This window comes from Engraulis encrasicolus, chromosome 6 (assembly GCF_034702125.1).
Source record: "Engraulis encrasicolus isolate BLACKSEA-1 chromosome 6, IST_EnEncr_1.0, whole genome shotgun sequence".
In the NCBI taxonomy this organism is placed as follows: domain Eukaryota; kingdom Metazoa; phylum Chordata; class Actinopteri; order Clupeiformes; family Engraulidae; genus Engraulis; species Engraulis encrasicolus.
The window spans coordinates 52,410,180-52,432,516 of NC_085862.1; the positions used below are offsets into that span (position 1 = coordinate 52,410,180).

The following is a 22,337-nucleotide window of genomic DNA, read 5'->3' on the forward strand; positions in this document are numbered from 1 at the left end:
AGAGGAGCTACTGCAGGGCCGAGCCGACGGCACCTTCCTCATCCGGGACAGCCAGACGCAGAAGGGAGCCTACGCCTGCTCCGTCGTGTGAGTATATGTACAAACATGGACGCACACACGCTCATACACACGCTCACACACACACACACACACACACACACACACACACACACACACACACACACACACACACACACACACACACACACACACACACACACGTGCACACGCGTGCACACGCATGCACATACACACACACTTGCACGCGCGCAGACACATACACATACACGTGCGCACACACACACACTTTCTGTCTCTGTCTCTGTCTCGCTCTCTCCCCCCCTCTCTCTGTCTCTCTCTCTCTCTCTCTGTCTCTCTCTCCCTCTCATGATGCCATGATGCTATCTCTCTCGCACATGCCTCATAACTATTTCTGTCTCTCATATGCATACACTGTTGTTTTGTGTAAAAATAAGCTGAGTTTCATCCTTTCATTTTTCTCTTTTGTGTGTTTGTGCGTGTCTCTGTGTGTGTGTGTGTGTGTGTGTGTCTGTCTGTCTATCCATCCATGTCTGTCTTAACAGTGTGGACGGGGAGGTGAAGCACTGTGTGATCTTCCGGACGGCGTCTGGCTTTGGCTTCGCTGAGCCCTACAACCTGTACGGCTCGCTGAAGGAGCTGGTGCTGCACTACAAACACCACTCCCTGCTGCAGCACAACCAGGCCCTCAACGTCACCCTCGCCTGGCCCGTGCTCTCGCAAACACACACCAACCCTTAACCACACACACACACACACACACACACACACACATCATGCACACACACACACACACACACACAAACCCCATTCATGCATATACTGCATACCTACGTACCATACAAACACATACCACACACACACACACACACACACACACACACACACACACACACACACACACACACACACACACACAGACAGATACACACATGAACACACCGCACACTCACACACACGCGGACATGGACGCACACACATACAAGTCTACATACATGTACACATAAAAATCCATCCCACAGAAAAAAAACTGGTGCTTCACCGGACACTCTCTCAAATCATCTGCTTTTGCACAACAAGACTCTCAACGTCAAACACACCTGGTCTGTCCTGTTGCATACACATACACACACGCACACACGCTCGCGGACACACATGGACACACTGCGCATACATATACACATACACACAAACATGGACACCACACACACACACACACACACATACGTACCATGCACACACGCGCGCTCGAGCACACACACAAACACACACACACATGCACAGCTCCCTAAAGGACATGGTGCTCTGCTACAAACACAGTCTAACTCCTGCACAATGAAACTGTAATGACCACCCACCGCCCTTCATAATGACTCTATTCAACTATATTATATACAATATATACATAATATCTATCTGTAGTGTGTGTGTGTGCGTGTGTGTGTGAGAGGTAGATACAGGCACATCATAGGACATGAAGTTGTCTGCATCTCTGAACAGGACCTCATAAACCAGAGGGGTTGTGTGTAGTTCCATACACACTCCCTCCCTTTATCAATGAATCACAGCTGTGTGTGTGTGTGTGTATGTGTGTGAGTTGTGAGGTGCTAAATGGTGTGTTTCTGTTATCCTTTGCAATGCTGGACAGTGACTTGTTTCACAGGAGGGCCGTGCCCCACCAGTTAACTGACCGATGCCCCTCCTTGACTGTGCTACTTTGTGGTGCGTTTCTCGACCGCGTCAATACTAAATAAGTCAGCAACTTACCTGGTTGCAATGCTAACTGGTTAGCAATGATGCTTTTAACAAACAGGATCCTGGGGTGCGTTTCTTGACAATGTCGTTGCTAACTGTGTTAGCAACTTAAATTGCAATGCAATTTCCCACTGGGAACCAGGTAAGTTGCTAACTGGTTAGCAACGATACTTTCGAGAAACGGGTCCCAGGTTAGCACGTGGCACAGCATAGCTCAGCATGCTCTCTCTTGCATGGATCAATGTCTACAAAGGACAAGACAAGACCAGACCAGGAGGGGGCGATATAATCAAATGTTGTGTTTTGTTTATTTTGGACTGACTGTTGTTGTTTTCTTTTGATGTGTCTGTCTGTGTCTGGTCGCCATTTGTTCCTCTCCTCAGCACCAGCAGTTAGTTTGCACTTGCTAGTCATTAAGTACTGTTGTTGACTCTCTGTCTCTCTGCAGACAAACGTGTGTGTGTGTGTGTGTGTGTGTGTGTGTGTGTGTGTGTGTGTGTGTGTGTGTGTGTGTGTGTGTGTGTGTGTGTGTGTGTGTGTGTGTGTGTGTGTGTGTGTGTGTGTGCGCGTGTGTGTGTGCATGTGTGCGTTCTTGCACTTGTGTTGCCAGTGATAACTAATGGCTGTGTTTTGCACACGCAACCATAAGATAGCACAGTCCACATCACGTGTGGTAACCATGGGTACGACCTTTACCTGACCCTTACCTTTACCTACCTGCAACCTCCTCTCATCTCCGCTGGTAGAAGAAACGAACAATGGATTTTTGGTGGTGTTTTGCAGGTGTTAAAATGGCTTTGGTTAGGATGGGGGAGGCCTTCTTTACCCAGTGGTCAACATCTCCCTTTATTGTATATTCTTGTACTATGAATAAAGTACTGTATGGTGAGCTCAGTGAGTTCATCTCTGATTGGCTGTACAGTACTGTAGACGAATGAGCTCCGCTCTGATTGGTTAAACAGCACTGTAGCCGAATGAGCTCCGCTCTGATTGGCTGGGCTGTGTTGCAGAGGTCAAGAGGGTGGACCTGAACTCTGTAGAGCTCCGGCTCAACGTTGTGTGCGAGTAGGTATGGGCCAGTGTGGGCGCAATGGCATAGCGTACCTGTTTCGGAGCTGTTTGGTAGTGTTTTTTGATAAGTATTCTGGAACGAGGAATGCGACTTGAGTTACTTATTGGCAGCTTTAAGGATCTAAGCTCTTCTCTCTTCCCTCCGTTTCTAGGAGGATTTTGCACTGAAGGGTCGGCCAGTCAGCTGCTGTGTAGTCCTGGGGTAGTTAAATAGCAGCGTGACTGCATGGGTTTGCATGGAGGGGTTTCTTTAGTTCACCTAAATGCATGGACATGGCCATTAGTGTTTGGAGTAAATACTACAAACAGGAGGGGAGCTAAGATGATGGTCTCTCCTCATGACTTGTTCCTGGCAGTTGGCATCCCAGGGTTGCATTTGGCTGATCGGTTTATAGATTGCTAATAGATTAGCTGGATGATTGTTTCATTGATTGATTGATTGATTGATTGATTGATTGATTGATTGATTGATTGATTGATTGATTGATTGAACATTTTATTACAGTTTGGGTTTGATTATGACACTGTTCCAAACTTTGAGTTTGAGTTTGACTTTGTAGGTTTGGCAAAACTGAGTGGAACTGGCAACAGTGTAGAAATGTGGTATGATGTGATTTTTGTTTGTTTGTTTGTTTTTTTGTTGTACAGTATTGTATATGATGGAGATGAGGTGAAGATGAAAAAATATTTTGCACAAAATACTTTTTGTATGTAGCAAGCGAGCGTTCATGACTGGTTTGTGTGATACTGTATGTGCGCGTGTGAGAGTGTACAGTACTGTATGTCTTCGTCCAGGAAGGAAGAACCATCTCCCCTGAGTCCCGGGGCGACATCTGATTCGTTCAGATTTCCCTGGTAAGGGAATCCCAAATTGACATGAGTTGGACCAGAAAATACTTGGCACCGCGGGGAACACAGGACATTAACATGCCCGTGAGTGCTCCTCCAACCCACACTATGTGCGTATTGGTCACCTGACCAGACGATTGACATGAAGTAGCTTGAACTCTCTGTTGTATTTCAAATACGATGGGGGCAATCGTTCACAATCACCAAATAATCTAGTAGCAGAGGACGGGACGGAATGAGACAGAGAGGCTCGTCTCTAAACTAACCAGCACACTTATAGAACCTTGTAAGTTTGATATTTCATGTTCAGTTCTGTTGATGTAAGATGTATGTTTTATCTTGTAAAAAAAAATACAGGTGGTCTTTATTTGTGTCTTCTTATTTGTGGAGTTTGAGGGAGGTGATTTTTGTAGTCTGATGTTTGCACCTGAGAGATATCTCTGCCTCGGCCACAGAGAAGAGCCCCTGTGGCAGCACTAACTTAATTATTTATCTCCAAAACAACATGGTTACAGTAAGACCTCTTTAAATTGATGTGCTTTTCTAACACATCTGTAGGTAGAGCCAAGTCTTCTGATGTTGCTTGATTCGTCTTTTGGGTAAATTGGAAAACAAACCAACAACAAGAAAAAAACAAACTAAACAACAAGAAAAAAGAAATAAATCATCAATGGGATGTTGCTCTGTTGTCTGTTAGGGAAGTTCTGTGGTGCGACACCACATTATTGGACATTTATAAATGATTTGAAATGCACTTACTGTATGCTTCCTCAACCTTTGTGCTGGCTTGTGGTTCCCAGTGGTACAAGTTTGAAGATAAAGACAATAAAATATAAAATGATATAATCAGACATACAAGGATGTCCTAATTGGTCCTTTGAATGGAGCTATAGGAGCTTCTAATAGAAGTGCATCTTGGGAGTGAGTGCCATTGAAAAAGCAGCATGATCTTTCTGGGTACCATAAATACCCATATCCTTGCTGTGTGTGCTAACCATATCAACTATTTCTGTTCACCAAGTTCTGTAGTTTCAGCTTGCTCTATTTCTGTGTTTGTCTCATATGACTGCTATGTTTGTTTGGTACACTACCTTAGGGAAACAATAAATTCTAGTATTGGAAATACATACAGGTATGTGTCTCTGTGTGCACCTTCTTGACATTGGCACAACAACAACTTCAAGTCACATTACAGGGGTGAATTTCTCAAAACCAAAGTTGCTTACTACATTAGCTACTTTGTTGTATTCAATGCATTTTCCCATTTCAACTACCGAAGTTGCTGACAGGCTAACAACTTCTCTTTTGAGAAACTCACCCCAGGATTGTTTGCACGTACTATGTACTAATCCACCTCTGACTGAATTCCTTACACTTGTAAACTAATACATGTAAAGTGACTATAAAGTTGTTTAAAGTGTTTATGAAACGAAAACAAAGTAAAGGAATTTGACCATTTCCGGGACAGATTCTGAAAGTTCTAAGCCTTGTGAATAAAATGGGATATTGTCTGGATGATATTTTGTCCTAAAAGTCATGTTAAAACGTTCCCAAAAAGTGTTATGTTCGTTTTTTTTTGGTGACATGCAAATTTTATGCAAATGATATGCGTGACATAAAAGGGGGGAGTTCACCTCATTCCACCTTGTTCAGATCAATGGCGGCTAGTACCAAACCAAAGCGCAGTGTCAAGCAGTGTGTTGCTGGAGGCCCGAACGGTGCCAGCTGCAAAAATGGCTACTTGACAGAAGGAATATCTTTGCACAAGTTCCCTTCTGTGAAGAATGATGGAACTGTGGCCAACTGTGGAGAAGGCTAAAACAAGGGCTCTGTGGATCCAATTCGTACGCAGGCACAGGTGTGGCAGCTTTTGTGATATGCACCGGATTCTCATCCGCCCTGTAGGCTATCTGCTTGTAGGATAGACTGAGTAAAGTTAAGTATAGGGTACAGTTGGGCTAAATCAAATATGCCTGTGTAACAACAAGACTCTGATCTAATTCCAAAGTGTAGGCATAACATAAATGACAATCCCAAAACAGTTGCTGACCATATCGAAGATTGTGTAATCTCTGTTTATGTTGACATTCGCTTCCTGCCATACATTTGTCCCACATCGCTTGCCATAGCCTCGTACAAGCAGATGTACATGTGGATGAGAATTCCGGTGCATATCACAAAAGCTGCCACACCGGCGTGGTTTTGAAGCAAGCTCATGGTCACTGTTGTGCTCGGCACATTTCCACCCCTCGTGCTTCACCACAAATGTGGAGATCACGGGCATGGTTGGACTGAAGAGAATGCTATTGTCTCAAGCAGTTCCAACAATTGACATCGCCGGCGTGCAGACTGAAACTGCCCCTGTAACTGCTCGTGCACTGCTTTGCTTTAGGCTACGTTTTACCTTGTCCATCTGCTTTGTATGTTGTTTTCAGGAAAGGGTAATGCACATTACATGCCAAACCGGTGCAAATGCTCTCGGGATATGCACTTTTTGTTGATTGCCATTCAACTGGTCAATAAATTGGTTTTGGGATATCCGCGCTTCAGCCTCCGTGGTGCTCTCGGTCGAGGACAGCCAACTCACAGACTGGGCTACTGCTTAGCGAATAAACGGAGATGCATATAGAGTAGGCCTACTTTTTTTCTCTCTTCTTTTTTAGGATTTCGGGGCTGCTCCAACAGCCTATTACCTCCGTTTTTTCTCTAGTTGATAATATTTTTGCATGTACATGCATTTCAATCACACTATATCGCGCAATTGAATCAAAATGCCCCCCCATTTGTCAACAAATACACACGCCATGTCATCTTTGGGTCATGGCAAAGCGCCCTTAGCAACCGTAACCATAAAGAAAACAAACTGTCAGGCTAGGTCAACAATCGTCACTTCGCCTGTCAGACATGTCACTTTCTGCAGATGTATCAGTGCCTCTGAAATAGATTTGTGCTGCTGTTTTTTTTCTCATGAGGTTGGATGTGTGGTTTTTCGACACGCTGATGTTTGTATCAGAATTTTGGTTCCTTTATAAGATGTGGGTCCATCAAATGTGTGTTGTTTTCTCAGATCGCCATACTAGCAAACCAGGGACTCTCCTCTTTGATGTCACAGCCCAGCTCATTAGTCACACCAAATTTCACAGAATTCACACTTTGAGTTGCCATTTTCACAAGTTCCTCCAGGATGATTGGGTTCAAAGTCTCATCGATGCTATCAGAAAAAACAAGGCTTTAATGGGAATGACCGTTTGTTTTCGTTTCATAAACACTTTAAAGTGAGTTCAGCTGAGATAAAGAGGTCATGTGTTCACCATAACTTCTTGTAAAAGGTGGTTTATGAGAGCCATTACATCATGTAAGCTGTCCTTTTTTGCTCAGTCAACTTTTCTCAGCCTGTCCCTGTGTTCTGCCAGGTCATAGTTATGCTGAATCTGCTTTGATTTTATAGCTGTGTGCAGAGCAGGGGGAGCATTTGTTGACGTGTTATCACAAAGAAGTCAAGGCATCTGCACTGACCGTCCTTGCTAATGTCACCATTAACCAAAAAGAATGAGATTTTACATTGGTTAAGAGGTTGTGATTATAGATTAATTATACTCTTCATAAAAAATAGATCCAGGTGTGGGCAACCACTTTTGTTTATTTTAGTCAATCAGAAGTTTGCGAAAATAAAATGAAATATAATGTACTGTGGTATGGGCCACACATACGGTTAGGACACATTTAATCACCTTAACCAGAAGAATTCAGTGCTTCATTTTCTAAACATTGTAATTAAAGGGACACTGTGCAGGAAATGGACAAAAAAGGTACGGCAACTATGCTGCTCATTGAAACTGGGCTGCCTATTGCCAAATTTGATCTTTACATGAAAGTTAACTAAGTAATAAACAAATATTTTCTAGTATGGTCCAAGTAGAGTAATATTTGCAATTTGGAAATTCAAAATGGCGGACCATGGGGAAGATCCCCCTTTTCATGTATGAAAAGTGCAATTTTTCCAGTCATAATGAATACTTGGAATTTGATGCTGGTGGTAAGTATTCATGAAAAAGGTAACATTAGTGAATGGGCAGCATGAATTCTGGAAATAAACAACTGAAAATCTCACACAGTGTCCCTTTAAGGAAATGCATATTAACGCCTCTTCCAGCATATTATTGTTCCAACTACTGATGCTATCGCAATGACCCCCACAGCTACACCCACTGCAATTCCGATAACATTCACACTTCCTTCTTCCTCAGGAACAGGAGGTGCAATGTATTTTACGACTCGTTCAATGTTTGATATGCTCGAATTCCGTGAGTCTGCATTCTCAGCCACAATTGCAATGAAAATTGTGGTGCCGTTGACCATGTTGAGGTTGCTTGGGTGGAATGAGTACCGCTCAGTGGAGCCAGCGTCTTGTGGTCTCAGCTCCCAGGGGTCGATGTGATGAGAGCCACTGAAGTTGGTTCTCAGCAGGGCCAGGTCTTCACTCCAGGCTATATGGTAGCGTGCAGCTGTGAAACAAAGGAAAAGATAAAAAAAAGGTTATTAGAAACAACAGGAACATCATTTTGATAATGCTTTTTGTGACAATGTGTTTTATTACATGTTACACTTAGTGGACATTTTTATCCAAATCTACAGATATTACACACAGGGTCCTGGTTACAAGCCCTGGAACAGTGTGGGGTTAGGTACTGTACCTTGCTTAAGGGCCATGGAGGGTGGAAAGGAATGCTAAGGGGATTGAACCGGCAACCCTGTGATCTAGAGTCCTACTCCCTAACCATCACACCATGACAGCCCAGTTACATGTGAGCATAAAGAAATGCTTTGGGCCTTACCCCTTCCCTCATCATAGCTCGCTCCGGGAGCAGTCCATGTGAGAGTCACATTGTCTTCCTCAAGTTCAGCTCTCAGGTCTGTGATCTTGCTGGGAGGAAATGCAGGAGGTCGTGTAGAGCCTGAGGGTAACGTCACCACAAAACTCTCTCCTGTGGCCGTCCTGGTGAAGCTCCCCACCTCTACTGGCTCATGGTTTACAGGAGGCTTTGGGGGATTCAGCCTCACTTTGCCTAATAAGGGATACAGTGTAGCAATGAGAGTCCTTGTGTTAAGTTAAAGCAGGTAAACAGCCATGATTCAGGCCAAGTTAAGTCTTGCCACTCATTGAATGGCTTCCGAAAGTTTGAATACCGGTATGATAAATAGAATTCAAAGCTAATGCAGTAACTGAACCAAAAACTCATGTAGGCCTATCTCGTTACTGTTCTGAAACTCTGTTTAACATCAGTCGTTCAGTATAATTGGTCTTCTGGGCCATATCACAGCAAGTTGGGTGTAAACATGACTTGGGTGGGTGTATTAGCCTGTTCTTTCATGATTATGCAGTCTGAAGAAGAGAAGTAGTCATTATGCTATCGGTTATTGTGACTTTTACCATCCACCACGTAGCCTGGGATGTAGGGTGCTCCACTGTGTTTTCTTGCATACACCATGGTTTTGTCCTTGTTCTTAACTCTCACTTTCAAGCTGTACCGTCCAGACTTCATGTTAGTAAAATAACGTGAATAGACACCATCAAGCCTGAAAGCATCTGCACCTGAACAAAAGATATTTGGGCTGTGAGATGAAAATGTATACAAACTTTCTACCCAAACATAGCCTGAACCTGCCTAGAGGCAGAACATATTTTTGCCTGGAGTGTTGCTTTTCATATGGCTTGCCAGGCTAACCTAACATAATTTTAATAACATACTACAGTAAAGCTCTTATGTCCTGTATTGACTTGACTTGACTTGAAAGCTTTAATGTCCTTTAAAAGGCAATTTGATTTACCGTACATCACAGCAGAATGAATGGCATAAAAACATAGAGGCCTACAATAAAAACACATACAGTGCAACAAATACACTCAATAGCTAAACATACTGTATAGTTACTATGTAAATAAATACGTAATAAATACAGACCACTGGTCAAATGCATCCATTAACACAATATGAAAGTCCATAATGTCATGAATATATCTCCCACATCTTGTTCAATTCGTTAATTGCCATGGGGATGAAGGAGTTCTTTGCTCCATTCGTTCTAATATGGGGTTGGCAAGTCGATCCGTCACCAGGGCCGAAAACGTCACTTCCGGATCCATTCCGGATCCATTCGTTATCAACTACCATGTAAACACAATGTAATAAAACTCGACAAGAAGCGGATGAAAAATGGTACAGTGCTGTGTCCCGTTGTGTAAGAACAGAAACGACGTCGACAAAGGATTCCCCTTTTACCGTTTTCCTGTCGACGAGAAAGTCAGCAAAAAGTGGCTGAAGTTGATACGGTAAGTTTGATTCAAAATCTTAATGAATGCAGCTTAATGGTAGGTAGCTTACATCAGCTAACTAGCGAGTTGTTAGCTGTGGAAAAGCTGTTACTAGGCAACACTGATCTATTTTTCATCCAAACAGACTAGTATTTTGATTGCAAAATCGTTTAGTGTCTATGCCCATCATGAAAAATGATGAAGTAACCAGTACCAGTCGAAGTTTTTTTATGATAGTTGGAGGGAGCTTGCTATTGAAGATAGCTCTCACTAAGGAAACAGCTGGCAGATCAGCTGTCCTTACGTGTTGTTAGTTGTGGGAAAGCGGTCAGCTCGGACACTTAATTGAGCAAAACCGATGTATATATTGTTTTAACAGACTAATATTTTATGGTAACGTGGTACAGGCCATGAAAAATGAGAAAGTATCACACTAGTACCGATGTAACAGAGATTTCCTGATTGTCGCTCCCAACGCAGGACGCTCCCCGGTCGGCTCGCTCCCACTAGCCAGACTATCGATCCCACCGCCATATAACGGAGCTAGTTATCTTTTTGATGTTAGTTTTTTGTTTCTAACCCTAACCCTAAATTGTATGTGACAGTGTATGATAATACGTGAAATATAATCGGGCGGGACTACACGTCCGGGAGTGATAGAAACACCTGGGACTACACGTCCGGGAGCGATCTCAGTTGGGAGTGTCCATCTACCTCCCTGTAAGAGACTATCTGGGCCCCCCTCAACTGGCGATTCCAGTTTAAAAGTGACATTTACTTACGACCAATTACCATTGCTTCTAACATCTGCAGTCGCCAGTTGTTACGGCCCAAGATAGTATTTTACACCGGTCAAAGTTGACTAGAGATGATGGGGGAGTCTGTGATGCAATATACTAATGACAGTTTCTATGTGCGTGTGTCTTTTTCCCCCCAGACGTGACAATTTCACTCCAACTCCTAATACCAGGATCTGCGGGTGGCATTTCCCGAATGGAAAGGCAGCCGGACCCACAAGATTTGCCTGGAACGAGGGAAAGGCTTTTCAGTCCATTGAACAGCCATCCAAACGACTGAAGACACTCCCTGTCACTGAGGAAGAGGAAGACGAGGCAGAGGCAGGTCCATGCCACCTTGAAGTTCAACGATCAACCGAATTGTTGCAAATGGAGAATGCCCAACTGAAAGAAGAAAATTTAAGATTGCATACACAACTACAGAATCATAAGCAAACATTTTCATTCGACCAAATATCCTCTGTGCCCCGCAAAGTCATTTATTACACAGGCATGCCTGATGCTGCCACAGTTTTCTTTCTATATGCCCTTCTTTCCAAATTTCCCCTCAAGTATCACTATGATTGGACTGTCCAAAGTATGCCACTAATTGATCAATTGCTGTTAACTCTGATGAAGCTCCGGCTGAATTGTGGGATCGAAGACCTCTCCACCAGATTTAACTGCAGTCGAACCACAGTCACCAATATTTTTATGACCATCTCCAGTGCCCTTTATGACATCTTGTACGTTGGAATGATGGAAAACAACATCCCTTCCCGTTTCAAAAACCAAACCTCCCTGCCAGAGTGCTTCCTCCCATTCCCCAACTGCCGTATTGTGCTTGACTGCACTGAAGTGGCTGTCTGCAACACCGAAAGCCTTGAGGACCAAAGTAAGCTGTACAGCCATTACAAAGGATGCACCACACTTAAGGCTCTGGTCGGTGTGGCGCCCAATGGAGTTATCACGTTTGTTAGTGAACTGTATGGTGGGAGCATATCCGACAAAGCCATAACAGCTGACAGTGGAGTGCTGGAACAACTTGTTCCAGGGGACATGGTGATGGCTGACAAGGGCTTCACCATCCGCGACATTTTGCCCGAAGGTGTTTCCCTCAACATCCCCACATTCCTTGTCGATGGACAGTTCACATTGCAGGAAGTTCAGTATAATAGACTGATTGCCAGTGCCAGAGTCCATGTGGAACGTTCTATTCAGCGCCTGAAAACATTTCGGATTTTGAAAGAGATCCCACATCAGTACAAGAAGCATGGCAACAAGATCTGGAAAGTGTGTGTGTGCTTGATGAACTTACAGACACCCATCCTGAGGGAAGTAGACGTCTGATCTTACCAGTCATCATAAATAATCAGTTATCATAATATTGTATATAAATAAATGTTATAGTATGTCTTCATTTGTGTTTGTCTTTTGCATTATATTCACACAGTAATATTGTTTAATGTAGAATGAATATCTAAGATAAGTACTTGGGCATTCCAGTGGCGCAGGTGTTGGACAAAACAAGATAACTTTAAGGAAATAATTCAGTTAATGTACCATGAAGTATTTTGGAGCATAGAACAGTGTTAAGTACTTGGGCATTCAAGTCCAATCTCACACACATCCAAATTCTTTTTTGTTGGTTGGGTGCAGGTTCAAAATGTGAAGTACTTGTAAGGTAATGAAAGAACTGCACACTGATAAGCTCCCATTTACACCATTTTTATTCCGAAACATCACTGGAATAAAAAATGGAGTAAATGGGAGCTCACCGGTGTGCGGTTCTTTCATTACCTTGCAAGTACTTGGACATTCCCTTTGTAAGGCTAGATGCAAGATGAGACAACTTCCTAAAGACACATGCTGTGTCCAGTGTAAATTCAATGCTGACTTTCATAACCCCTGATTTCAGAATGTGTAAAAAAAATATGACACATATCAGTAAATAAGTTCAATAAGTTAACATTTATTTGTTATTGAAGAGAGCACGGGGCAGAAAATGGTCCTTGTAAAAATTTTCCAGGACCTTAAGATTGCTGACCCAGGCTGGGTCTTTTTTAATCTCTACAATGGCCATGTCCTGAGTTGTCCATACAACTAGATGACAGGTGGTAGCCTCTGTCAGGTGCAGGTTGCCCTGAATCTGATGCCAGTAGTTGTGGGTGTTCTTCAACCTAAATAGCCCGGTGACTTGGTCCACGTACAGGTAAAAGTCCTTTGCCTCTGCTGCCTGAGCGATTGTTTTCTCTCTGGCAGAATATGGGCATTTCACCTCCACAAGGTAATTGCTGGACAGTAGAAGTCCATCTGGGGAGGCCCCAAGCAGCCCACTGTCAGACAGGAACAGTCCCTTCTCCAGGATGGTCTCCCCACTTTGTTCCATGAACTTCTTTTTGGCCTCTTTCTCGTGCACGATTCCCCAATCACATGCCTGGGGACAGAGAATGAAACACAAGTGTAAGAATCAAAAGCAAATAAATAGCAAAGTAGCCTAGTAAATGGTAGCCTAGTAAATGGCAAAAAAATTACACGGTGTATTCGCTACTCACACGAGCTCCTTGTTTGGGGTTGTATTCTCCCAGCAGTGTCTTGAACAATGAAGGTGGGAAAGACTGTCTTCTGACTGCAGACAAAACCAAACCAAAGTTGCTCGCTGTGATCCTCTTCTTGCGATATGCTGCCCTGTTACAGAGAAAGCCATTTTAGTTGACACATAGATGATTAAGGAAATACGACACAAAACTCATGTCAATCCAAATGGCAACTTTCTGACCCAAGCAGAATAATTGTACAAGTGTCGATTACATTTACATTATTTGTTTGTGTTTAAAGTCAAAAAGTTACCATTTCAAAATGAATTGAGTCTCATGTCTGTGAGCAGCTTTTTCTACAATATCAAATAACTGAATAAACATCCTCCAACATTGGCGCTGTATTGCCCATGTGTACTTACCATAATGCATTGCTCGTCTGCCCAACTGTGGCCCTCTCGATGGCTTCTTTTTGTTGCTGGCTGACAGCAAGAGACGTCATGATGAAGTCCTCTTTGTCTTGAGCATCGCTGTACTCCTGACTGGCCAGTATCCCATCAAATAGTTTCTCTGGTAGGGATGGGTCAAATTCCTGCCCCAAACAATTATCAAGGGAAAAAACAGACTTATGTATAGAACAATATGGCACACAAATATATGTTGGTTACACAGCACAGGCAAAAAGTATATCTAAAATAAATGCAAGGAGTGTGTGTGCCCTCTGGTTTGGCCGTCATTCTGAAGTGATGAGGAAATAGTCAGTGTGGATTTGTCATTGTAGAAATGAATTTGTTCAGCTATTCACTACGATTGCAGCTTTGACATGAGAAGTTGTAAATGCTAACTGTGTACAGTAGGCCTCAGTAATCTGGTAGCCTATCGTACAGTATTATTTTGGATTTCCAAGTGTTAGATTATTATTGTCATTGTCAGGTATTTTGGTTATCACGACACTCCTAGTCGAGAGAATGTATAGACCTTGGGATGATTATAACAATACATCAAAAATATAAAAAACAGAAAGCATACCTGATGTATTTCTGGGGCTAAAATAAAGCCCAGACCTGTGAAACGCCCAAATTGCGCCAAAGACTGCCTTGTCCAGCCTTTGTCTTCTTCGGTCACTGGGCGCTTAATTCCAGCTGAAATAAATGCATAAAATATAATTCAATTTAATATGTAAAGAAAATGTAGGTCCATGTAGGTTCAACAACAAAGCAGAAAGCATGGATAACTGGTGATAAATATTTTGTGGTTGTGAGTCATTATTCCAAGTAGGCTGGGCTACTAACCTTTTGATGTCGAAGGTGCCATCACAGACAGCCTCTTGGCCACAACGTCCTCTGTTTTGGGTGCTGTAGGCCTTCTCCACACACACTCCACATCCGTCCGGGTCATGTTCTTCTCCGCCCAAATGAGGAGGGCTGCAATGTGGTGGCACTTGGCTAGACCAACAGCACATGTACACCTGCTGTCCGTCACCTCCTGATCCTCTACATGCACCTAGATGAACACAACTTTTCTTAGTCCAAAGCCAGGCTCTAAATTAACACCAGCCAAATGCTGGTGAAAAGTCACTTTGGCTGGAAAAACGTACCAGCCATTTTTACCCATCAGTGAGTGTGTGTAGGCTATGGCAAGAATAACATACTTTCAACATTTTGGCAGGTGATAAAAAGAAAATAGAGCCATGGTCGTAGGCATACAAGAACATAACATAACATAAATCGCCGCTGAGGGAACAGCTTGAGCACTTTGATATTTAAGTTTAGACGACCACTAGATAGCGCCACTGTACCAACTACACTCTGTGGATAGACAACCATTTCTCACCGATAACAAACCATGTTGCTTAACTGACATAGGTTGAACATATTTAACATAGTAAACGTCAACAGTTATATCGGTTTTCAAGTCGACACCCACATATTTAGCTAATGTTTCGCCTCACCTCCACCTCATATTCTTTTTTCTTCATAGACGCCTGCACTTTTCCTTTCAAGCTGCCACCTGACATAACATTGACACTAATCACTCTATTTGAGTTGTAGGAGTTCAGTCCCTTTTTAACTGACTTCGGATGGCTGGCGAAATACGAAGTCACGGTGAAAAATGTGACTGGCTCCTTAGCAGTAGACATTTTCGTATAGCAATCACTAGATATTACCTGTCATTAACGTTCACTGTGTTTAGAATTTCTGTTTATGTTCCCGCCGGCGGCTAACGTTAGCACAAACAGCACTGGGTCCTTTTTGCTGGTCGCACTTTCATGGAGTTTATTGAATGAGATATACAGGTCTGATCGACTTACTTTAAAATGTAGATGAATCCGCGTGGTTTCGTCTTTTCAACGATGTGTTCCGTGTCTTCGTAACCTTAGCAGGCGTTTTACAATCCAACCGTGAACATTGGCTGTTAACATTACAGTATACATTGGGAGCTGGGGATTTGGATCCGTGACGTCACACTTGCCAACCCTATAGGGGTATCTATACCTGCGTCCTGAAGGGAGTGTTTGGAACTGGAACTGAGAGGGGGTGGGTAGTGTCAGTACAAACTTTATCCGCTTTCTTTGTTAATCTATCTAAATACAGTTTATGAAGCTCATTTTGCTGACGCCCCATTATTTTCCCACATGTTTTAACAATTTTACCCAGTTTACTTTTGTGCGTCACTTTAGAGTGACCATACCAGCATACAATACCATAGGAGAGAGCACTTTCAATAAAAGACTTGTAAAATAAGGTGTAATTGTACAGTATCATTACCTGCGCCATTATCTAGCAACTCAACTTCTTCGTGGCTATCAGGCGCATCAGAATCGAGTATGGCCATGACATTTGCCAGTATTACAGGCAATCCATCCTGGGTGACAATTGCATAGATCACCATGGCTTTACTTCCATCAGAGGTCTTCTGGTCCATGTGGGCTTTTACTGTGATAGGGAGCACATTAGAGCTGGCAGCACGAGTGGTGACGGTGATGGCCATTGACTGTGTACCGGAACCCGTATGAAGTAGACTGTAATGCCATTCTCCTGTCTGTAGTAAAACACATAGGTTTAAGTCACTGAAGTAGGCAGACGATGAATATGGCTAGATGCAAGAAGAGGTACGTAACTACCAATGTGGACACTGTAAACATGTTCAAACTCATTCCTATACACTGTAGGTCTTATCAAATGTATGGACAATTTGGTTTTACTTATGATTCCCGGTCATCATCTTGATCTTGATTCTCTCATGTGATTTACGATCATGTGATCTTTGTCATGTGACTTACTTGATGGTTTTTAAAATTGGCAAACAAGCAGCCTGTTCCTGATACGCCCTGAACAAGGCCATATGGGCCAAAACGCAAATAAGAAGTATAAAAATTGCACGGATTGCCTCGGATTTCCTCTATCCTGCAATAGTTTGAGTAACTATACACCAATGAGGGAAAAAGGTCCTACTTATTTTCAGATGCTGATTGTTATTTAATCACATGTCTTCAGATGTGAGGTAAACTTATTAAAATAAAAAACCTTATAAGTTTAAAGCTTATAAAAAAGCGTATTAATGCTGACTGGTATGGCATCATGTTTTCTGCCCTGCTGATAGCATTTCTATTGCTGTCAAAATGTTTACCTCTGCAGTTCCTTCTACTTTCAATGTTAACATTCTCATTCCTGCATCATGTTGAAATTGTGAATGGTTGAAACTCTGTCCACGTGGGCTGGTGAGGTGAGCTTTAGGCATGGATGTTTCATACACTGCAGTTTCTTTTCCAACAGTAGGGTCCACAGAAAATGTGCCATTAAACCAGTCAGGGGTTCTCTTCCCATTACTTTCAAGCTGTGGAAAAGAATTGTAGATGAACACCTTACACTTGTTAATGATGCATAAATGTATTAAATACACTACACATGTTTGGTTTTTGTTTTACCTGAATTGCCCGTTGTGTCAAGTTTCCATCAGAAGTAGTAAGAGGCAAATGCATCTACGAGTTCATTGGATTGTATGCTGTCTACTGCCCAAAAAAATGTCCCATCTTTGGGGAAAACATTAAGCAAAAGAAAGTAAGAGAAGATCCGTAAAACCTGGCAATTCAGACAGCTGGATTTCATTAGCACTATGCAACACACTGCATCTCGGCAGTGTATTATTGGCCAAACATGTCGGTTTTCTATCAGATGAACCCTGGTGTTGGTGTTAAAGGGATATTCAAGGGTGCTGAATCCAAATATGCTAATACCAGGCTCAACAATGGCCTCGTTTACATGAAACATGTACTTCAGGGTAACACTTTCTATGAAGCCCATATCTATAGCGCATTATGAACGCATTTATAACAAATTATAATGCACATTATAATTACTTACAACGCATTTTGACTACACCCATGATGTTTCTTGATGTGTTATGTTAACAGTAACGAATAACCATGAATCTATCTTATAATGCTTTATAAGTCCAAGGGTGTTATGAGTGCTCGTGAATGGATATAAACTACAGGCTGCCTGATGGGGCTTATAGTACATTACGATGCATTATAGATGTGTATTATACAGTGCATTATAGATGCATCCATATGAACTTCACTTTACTTAGAGCACACATTGACCACTTATGATCTCACATGAAGCATTATAGCATCTTATGAGCCCCTATGACAGTTTATCATCCAGGTTTGTGCATAGAGGGGTATAGGTGCTCATAATGTACTATAAGCCCCATCAGGCAGCCTGTAGTTTATAGCCAGTCATGAGCACTCATGACACCCTTGGATTTATAAAGCATTATAAGCTAGATTCACGGCTATTCATAACTGTTAATATAAAGCATCATGAAGCATTATGGCTGTAGTCATAAGACGTTATAAGTAATTATAATGGGCGTTATAATTTGTTATGAATGCGCTTATAATGTGGGCTTTAAGTAAAGTGTTACCTTCAGAATTAACAGAATTTAAAAGCCTATGTAAAATCGACCGCTTGTTAATTCAGAATTAAAGACATTACGTAAACGTGGCCTTTGTCACATAATGCCTCAAACTTGAAAGTTCTGATATGGCTGTTTCCATCCTGTCACCACAATCACTTTTCTTTTCAACTAAAAAATGTATTAATCTGTTTTTTCTAAAGGTGATCATGAGATTACCTGGTGGCAGCTAGTGGTCATGTCCGATTTTTCAAGTTTTAGGCATTGTGGGACATTCTGAGCATGGTATTTGGATACCAAGATTAACACAAACTGCCAGGACCTTAGATCATGTAGACTACCATGATTTAATTAAAATTAGTACAATCTAAAGGTCTAATAACTATGACCAAAATATGAATCTTAAAAATAATAGAAATAAAAAAATAATACACAGTAAATAAATATGCATGTAGCCTACGTGAAAAAATATGTCCAGCAGATAATACACATATACTTGGTATGCTATTTTGTGCCAGTGATTCATTGGTAATAAAACATTGGCGGGTCTGACTGCACAAAATAGGCACCTTGTCTTACTTGTTATAGTTGCAAAATCTTGTAGCGTTTTGTCTGCTGCTGCACCCAGAGCAATAGTGTGCACCCTTGCACGACTATTTTCAACTGCCCCCTTGCAAGCATTCAAATCAGGATCTGTTGCTTCACCATCGGTGAGAAGAATGATCTCATCTCCTACTGTAGACCCGTCGTCTCCCTTCAGGACCTGCAACATTGGATATCCAGACACTTGAGTCCACAGTGGAACGCATGCTGATGTTGAAAGAAAGTGTTGACAAATTTACTTTTTACTAAAAGTTTTTAAGGGTTTTTTTTACCTCAAGGGATTTCACAATACCCGGGCATATATGAGTATATCCACCTGGATTATCTGGAAGTGCCTGAACAAGTCCCTCTCTGGAGTCTTCACCATCAATCTCTGTCAAAATACTGACAATCGATGGAGAATCCGAGAATTTTACAATTCCAACAAAAGTAGTGTCCTCTACGATTGTTCGAAGAAACAAGGTTGCTGCTTGTCTCAACAGAGCTATTCTTGGACCCTGAAAAGACAGGCGGTTTCTCTTCACTACTTGAAAAATAAGTTACAGTATTATTGCACTTCACTTTAAACGATTCTGCCTTACCCTCATACTTGTCGACACATCCAGGGTAAGGCACACAACCCTTCTTTTCCTCTGGACAACAGTGAAATTTGTAGGCGGTATTTTAGTAGACAGGGGTTGAGTTCCATTATCAACAGAGCTGTTGAGGATCACATCCAGGGCTGCTCTGTTGTCACACATCTGATTTTGTCTGGTTGGGGCCTCAGGATTGTGTGTCTTATTTGAACAAAACTCTACCACCTAAAACACAACAGAAAATGTTTTTTTCCTGACTATAATACACAAGTGCCCATTTAGAAGAAATATTGTGCCCTAAGGTGTACACTTACACTTCTTAAACTTGGATAAGTCATTATGGACTGATTAACCGAATAATTATCGTCTGGTACGAACACACAGTTACTCATAGGCAATCCAGTTGTTTGGTCAATTTTACATCCAGAGCAAATGCTCCCGGGCAGGGCACAGAGACGACCTTTAATATCTATGGAACACCTAAAAGTGAAAGAAAAATAACATGTTTGATTTTGCGCTCAATGATTAAAACACAAAATATGAAGGCAAACTTTTATTGTTGATATCTTATTATTCACAATTTTCAAAAAATCCTATTAGCCTAAAAGTAAATTCTACAGGCCCCATAGGGAATGTAAATCCTGATACATCTGCACCTGTAAATACACATAAGCAGAAGACATATATGCTGCACCAACATTCATTTAATTATTTACATGCACTGTCCTGTACTGGTTGTACAAGACTGTTTCTTCCAGACATGCATACGTTCCCCTTTGCCTAACTATGCCTTCTTGTAAATATTTTTCAGATAGGCCTACCTACGCTACCTTTACAAAAGCTGTACAGGAAATATCTCAGGGTATGTTAATAATACTTCTTGCTTTGAAACTAACATGACTGTGTGCACAGTAAAAATTGCAGTGTTAATGCAACACTAACAGAGTCGATTTAACACCTTCTAGAGTTTATTTGGTCCCCGAATACTCTCTAAGTGTTGAATTAACACTCCATTTTTTACTGTGTGTAAATCCGTAAAAGTAAGTCCAGAATTTGTCCCTTAAGGCCTATACATAGCCCCTTGTCTGAGTTGTTTGTAATGCGATAGATTAATTCCCACTGGAATGTCGACGCTACTTCAGTTTTCATTATTTGGCTAAACTGGATTTTGTTTCAACATGCTTTAGAATGGTTGCCTACGGAAATATACCCAATTCTGTTCTTAAAATCACTAAAAATGCGTTTGTGATCATGTGGAACTCACCAAATGGTTGGTGATGTTCACTACTATAATAACATTGTATTTTACACTGCCTTTGTATTTTTCTTCTTTGTTATTTGAGAATTTAAATACCCGTTTTGGTCCCTATACAAATTCTGTTACCTTGTTGCCTCAAACCCCATTCCATTTGAGGGATGGTAGAATGGTTGTTCTTCACTGTATTCATCATATAAGCCCCATCGCAGATGACCCCATTCATGCACCAAGACTTTGCCTGTCAGAGACATCATAAAACAGCAGGAATGTACACTCACATTAATATAATAAGTCACATGACCGTAATATAACACACAGCTGACAGCTTGCTTGCTTCAATTTACTACTTAAGCTGCTTTCAATGAAAGATGCAGGACTAAATTACTTTGGTTATGAAGTAGAGGCCAAAAGTAGCACGGATGTTTGACTCACTTCTTTCTCCATAGACGCTGATTAAGTTGTTGTCTAGCAGGAAGTTTGGAGTGAGATGGATGTACTGGCCTGGCTGCCCACACTGGCCATACTGCAGAGTGTAGGGCTCATCCCCATAGGACTTGTTGGGCTCATCAATAATGACATTGGCCTGAAAGTAAATTATGTCATTGTAGAATATATTAAACTTGTGATTTTGTTGTACTGCAGGGGTTCCCAACCTTTTCCAACTTGGGGCCCACTCGAAATTGTCACAAATGTTCGGGGCCCACCTCTGACCCGATTACGAATAAAACTCACATAAATCGGCAGCAACACACAGCAAAATGTGATTATAATTTTTAGAATATTATTTCAAGGCCCACTTGGTATACCTTCTATTCCCACTGGTGGGCCCCGGCCCATAGGTTGAAAATCACTGTTGTACTGTTTAAAAGCTCTCGTACACTGACCATTTTGCTGCTTTATTTTATTCACGACGTATCGATCTTACACCTGTTGAAATTGTTATTGATAACATGATTAGTTTTTTTGTCTTGTTTTCTTTCTGCAATATAGCTGGTGATGTCTGCATGGCTCCCTCCCATCACCAGACAGTACCTTCTCATATGTCTCAGTCTGTGCCCTGTTGTAGTTGCCATCTGTCCAGTTAGCAGGAACCAGGATTGTCACATCCTTGAAATAAAACCTTTGCCCAACAGCTCCATGTAAAACCACTGAGGCATCCTTAACCATAGCCTGAAAAAACACCATGGAATTATTCTCAAAAATAGAGAAATCAGTCATCACTATTATTAATAATAATATCTGCTTGCTGTTACAGTATTTGCTTAGCAGTAAATGCTTGCATGTTTTTTTCATGTAAAAAAAATGTTTTAAACATTTTTTTTTGCTTCACTGAAACTAAAGAAAACTGACTAGATTGAACAAGAAGCCATAATGAATGTGATACATTTGCTTACATGAATGCTTTGAAGGAGAGCTGGATCTTCAGGGATGGCTGGGTTGATGGCAAAGAGAACACCTGTGTACCCATTTCCATCCAGTCGGATAGCAGAGGTACAAGACAGCAGGATGACAAGCAGCAGTCCAAATGTTGGCAGAGCCATGACTACGTGAGGTCTGTACAATATGTCTCATCGAGGGGCATTTATAGTTTAGCTGAATGTCCGAGGTTCATTCCAAATGATGAGAAGTACCACACAA

At 41.8% G+C, this 22,337-nt stretch overlaps 4 protein-coding genes across 7 annotated transcripts in view; 2 read left to right on the forward strand and 2 right to left on the reverse strand.

The window, feature by feature from the left end:
- The window catches only part of LOC134451450 (phosphatidylinositol 3-kinase regulatory subunit gamma-like), a 32,115-nt gene extending 27,053 nt beyond the window's left edge, over window positions 1-5,062 (forward strand). For all 3 annotated transcript variants that reach the window (XM_063201928.1, XM_063201930.1, XM_063201929.1), the window contains exons 15-16: window positions 1-87; window positions 585-5,062. The exon at window positions 1-87 is cut by the window's left edge and continues 120 nt beyond it. In XM_063201928.1, coding sequence (XP_063057998.1) covers window positions 1-87; window positions 585-780 — 283 coding nt within the window. In that variant the 3' untranslated portion in view covers window positions 781-5,062. The remainder of the gene's footprint in view (window positions 88-584) is intronic.
- A 2,026-nt stretch (window positions 5,063-7,088) lies between these two features.
- LOC134451592 (calcium-activated chloride channel regulator 3A-1-like) lies at window positions 7,089-17,088 on the reverse strand. The gene is made up of 6 exons (XM_063202098.1): window positions 16,971-17,088; window positions 16,109-16,382; window positions 9,146-9,307; window positions 8,550-8,780; window positions 7,947-8,219; window positions 7,089-7,162 (listed from the first exon to the last, which is right to left on the reverse strand). The coding sequence occupies exons 1-6, from the start codon at window positions 17,079-17,081 to the stop codon at window positions 7,089-7,091; spliced, it is 1,125 nt and encodes a 374-aa protein (XP_063058168.1). The 5' UTR covers window positions 17,082-17,088.
- LOC134451457 (uncharacterized) lies at window positions 9,815-12,534 on the forward strand. The gene is made up of 2 exons (XM_063201939.1): window positions 9,815-10,045; window positions 10,965-12,534. Exons 1-2 carry the CDS (start codon window positions 9,930-9,932, stop codon window positions 12,151-12,153), a joined length of 1,305 nt encoding a protein of 434 aa, XP_063058009.1. The 5' UTR covers window positions 9,815-9,929; the 3' UTR covers window positions 12,154-12,534.
- On the reverse strand, window positions 12,756-15,780 carry LOC134451458 (uncharacterized). 2 transcript variants are annotated; one of them, XM_063201942.1, is made up of 6 exons: window positions 15,652-15,780; window positions 14,633-14,843; window positions 14,370-14,482; window positions 13,763-13,932; window positions 13,359-13,491; window positions 12,756-13,240 (listed from the first exon to the last, which is right to left on the reverse strand). In XM_063201942.1, exons 2-6 carry the CDS (start codon window positions 14,736-14,738, stop codon window positions 12,776-12,778), a joined length of 987 nt encoding a protein of 328 aa, XP_063058012.1. In that variant the 5' UTR covers window positions 14,739-14,843; window positions 15,652-15,780; the 3' UTR covers window positions 12,756-12,775. The 2 variants fall into 2 exon arrangements, with proteins under 2 accessions (XP_063058012.1, XP_063058010.1); XM_063201940.1 differs by lacking the exon at window positions 15,652-15,780 and adding an exon at window positions 15,292-15,634.
- Window positions 17,089-22,337: the final 5,249 nt, after the last annotated feature.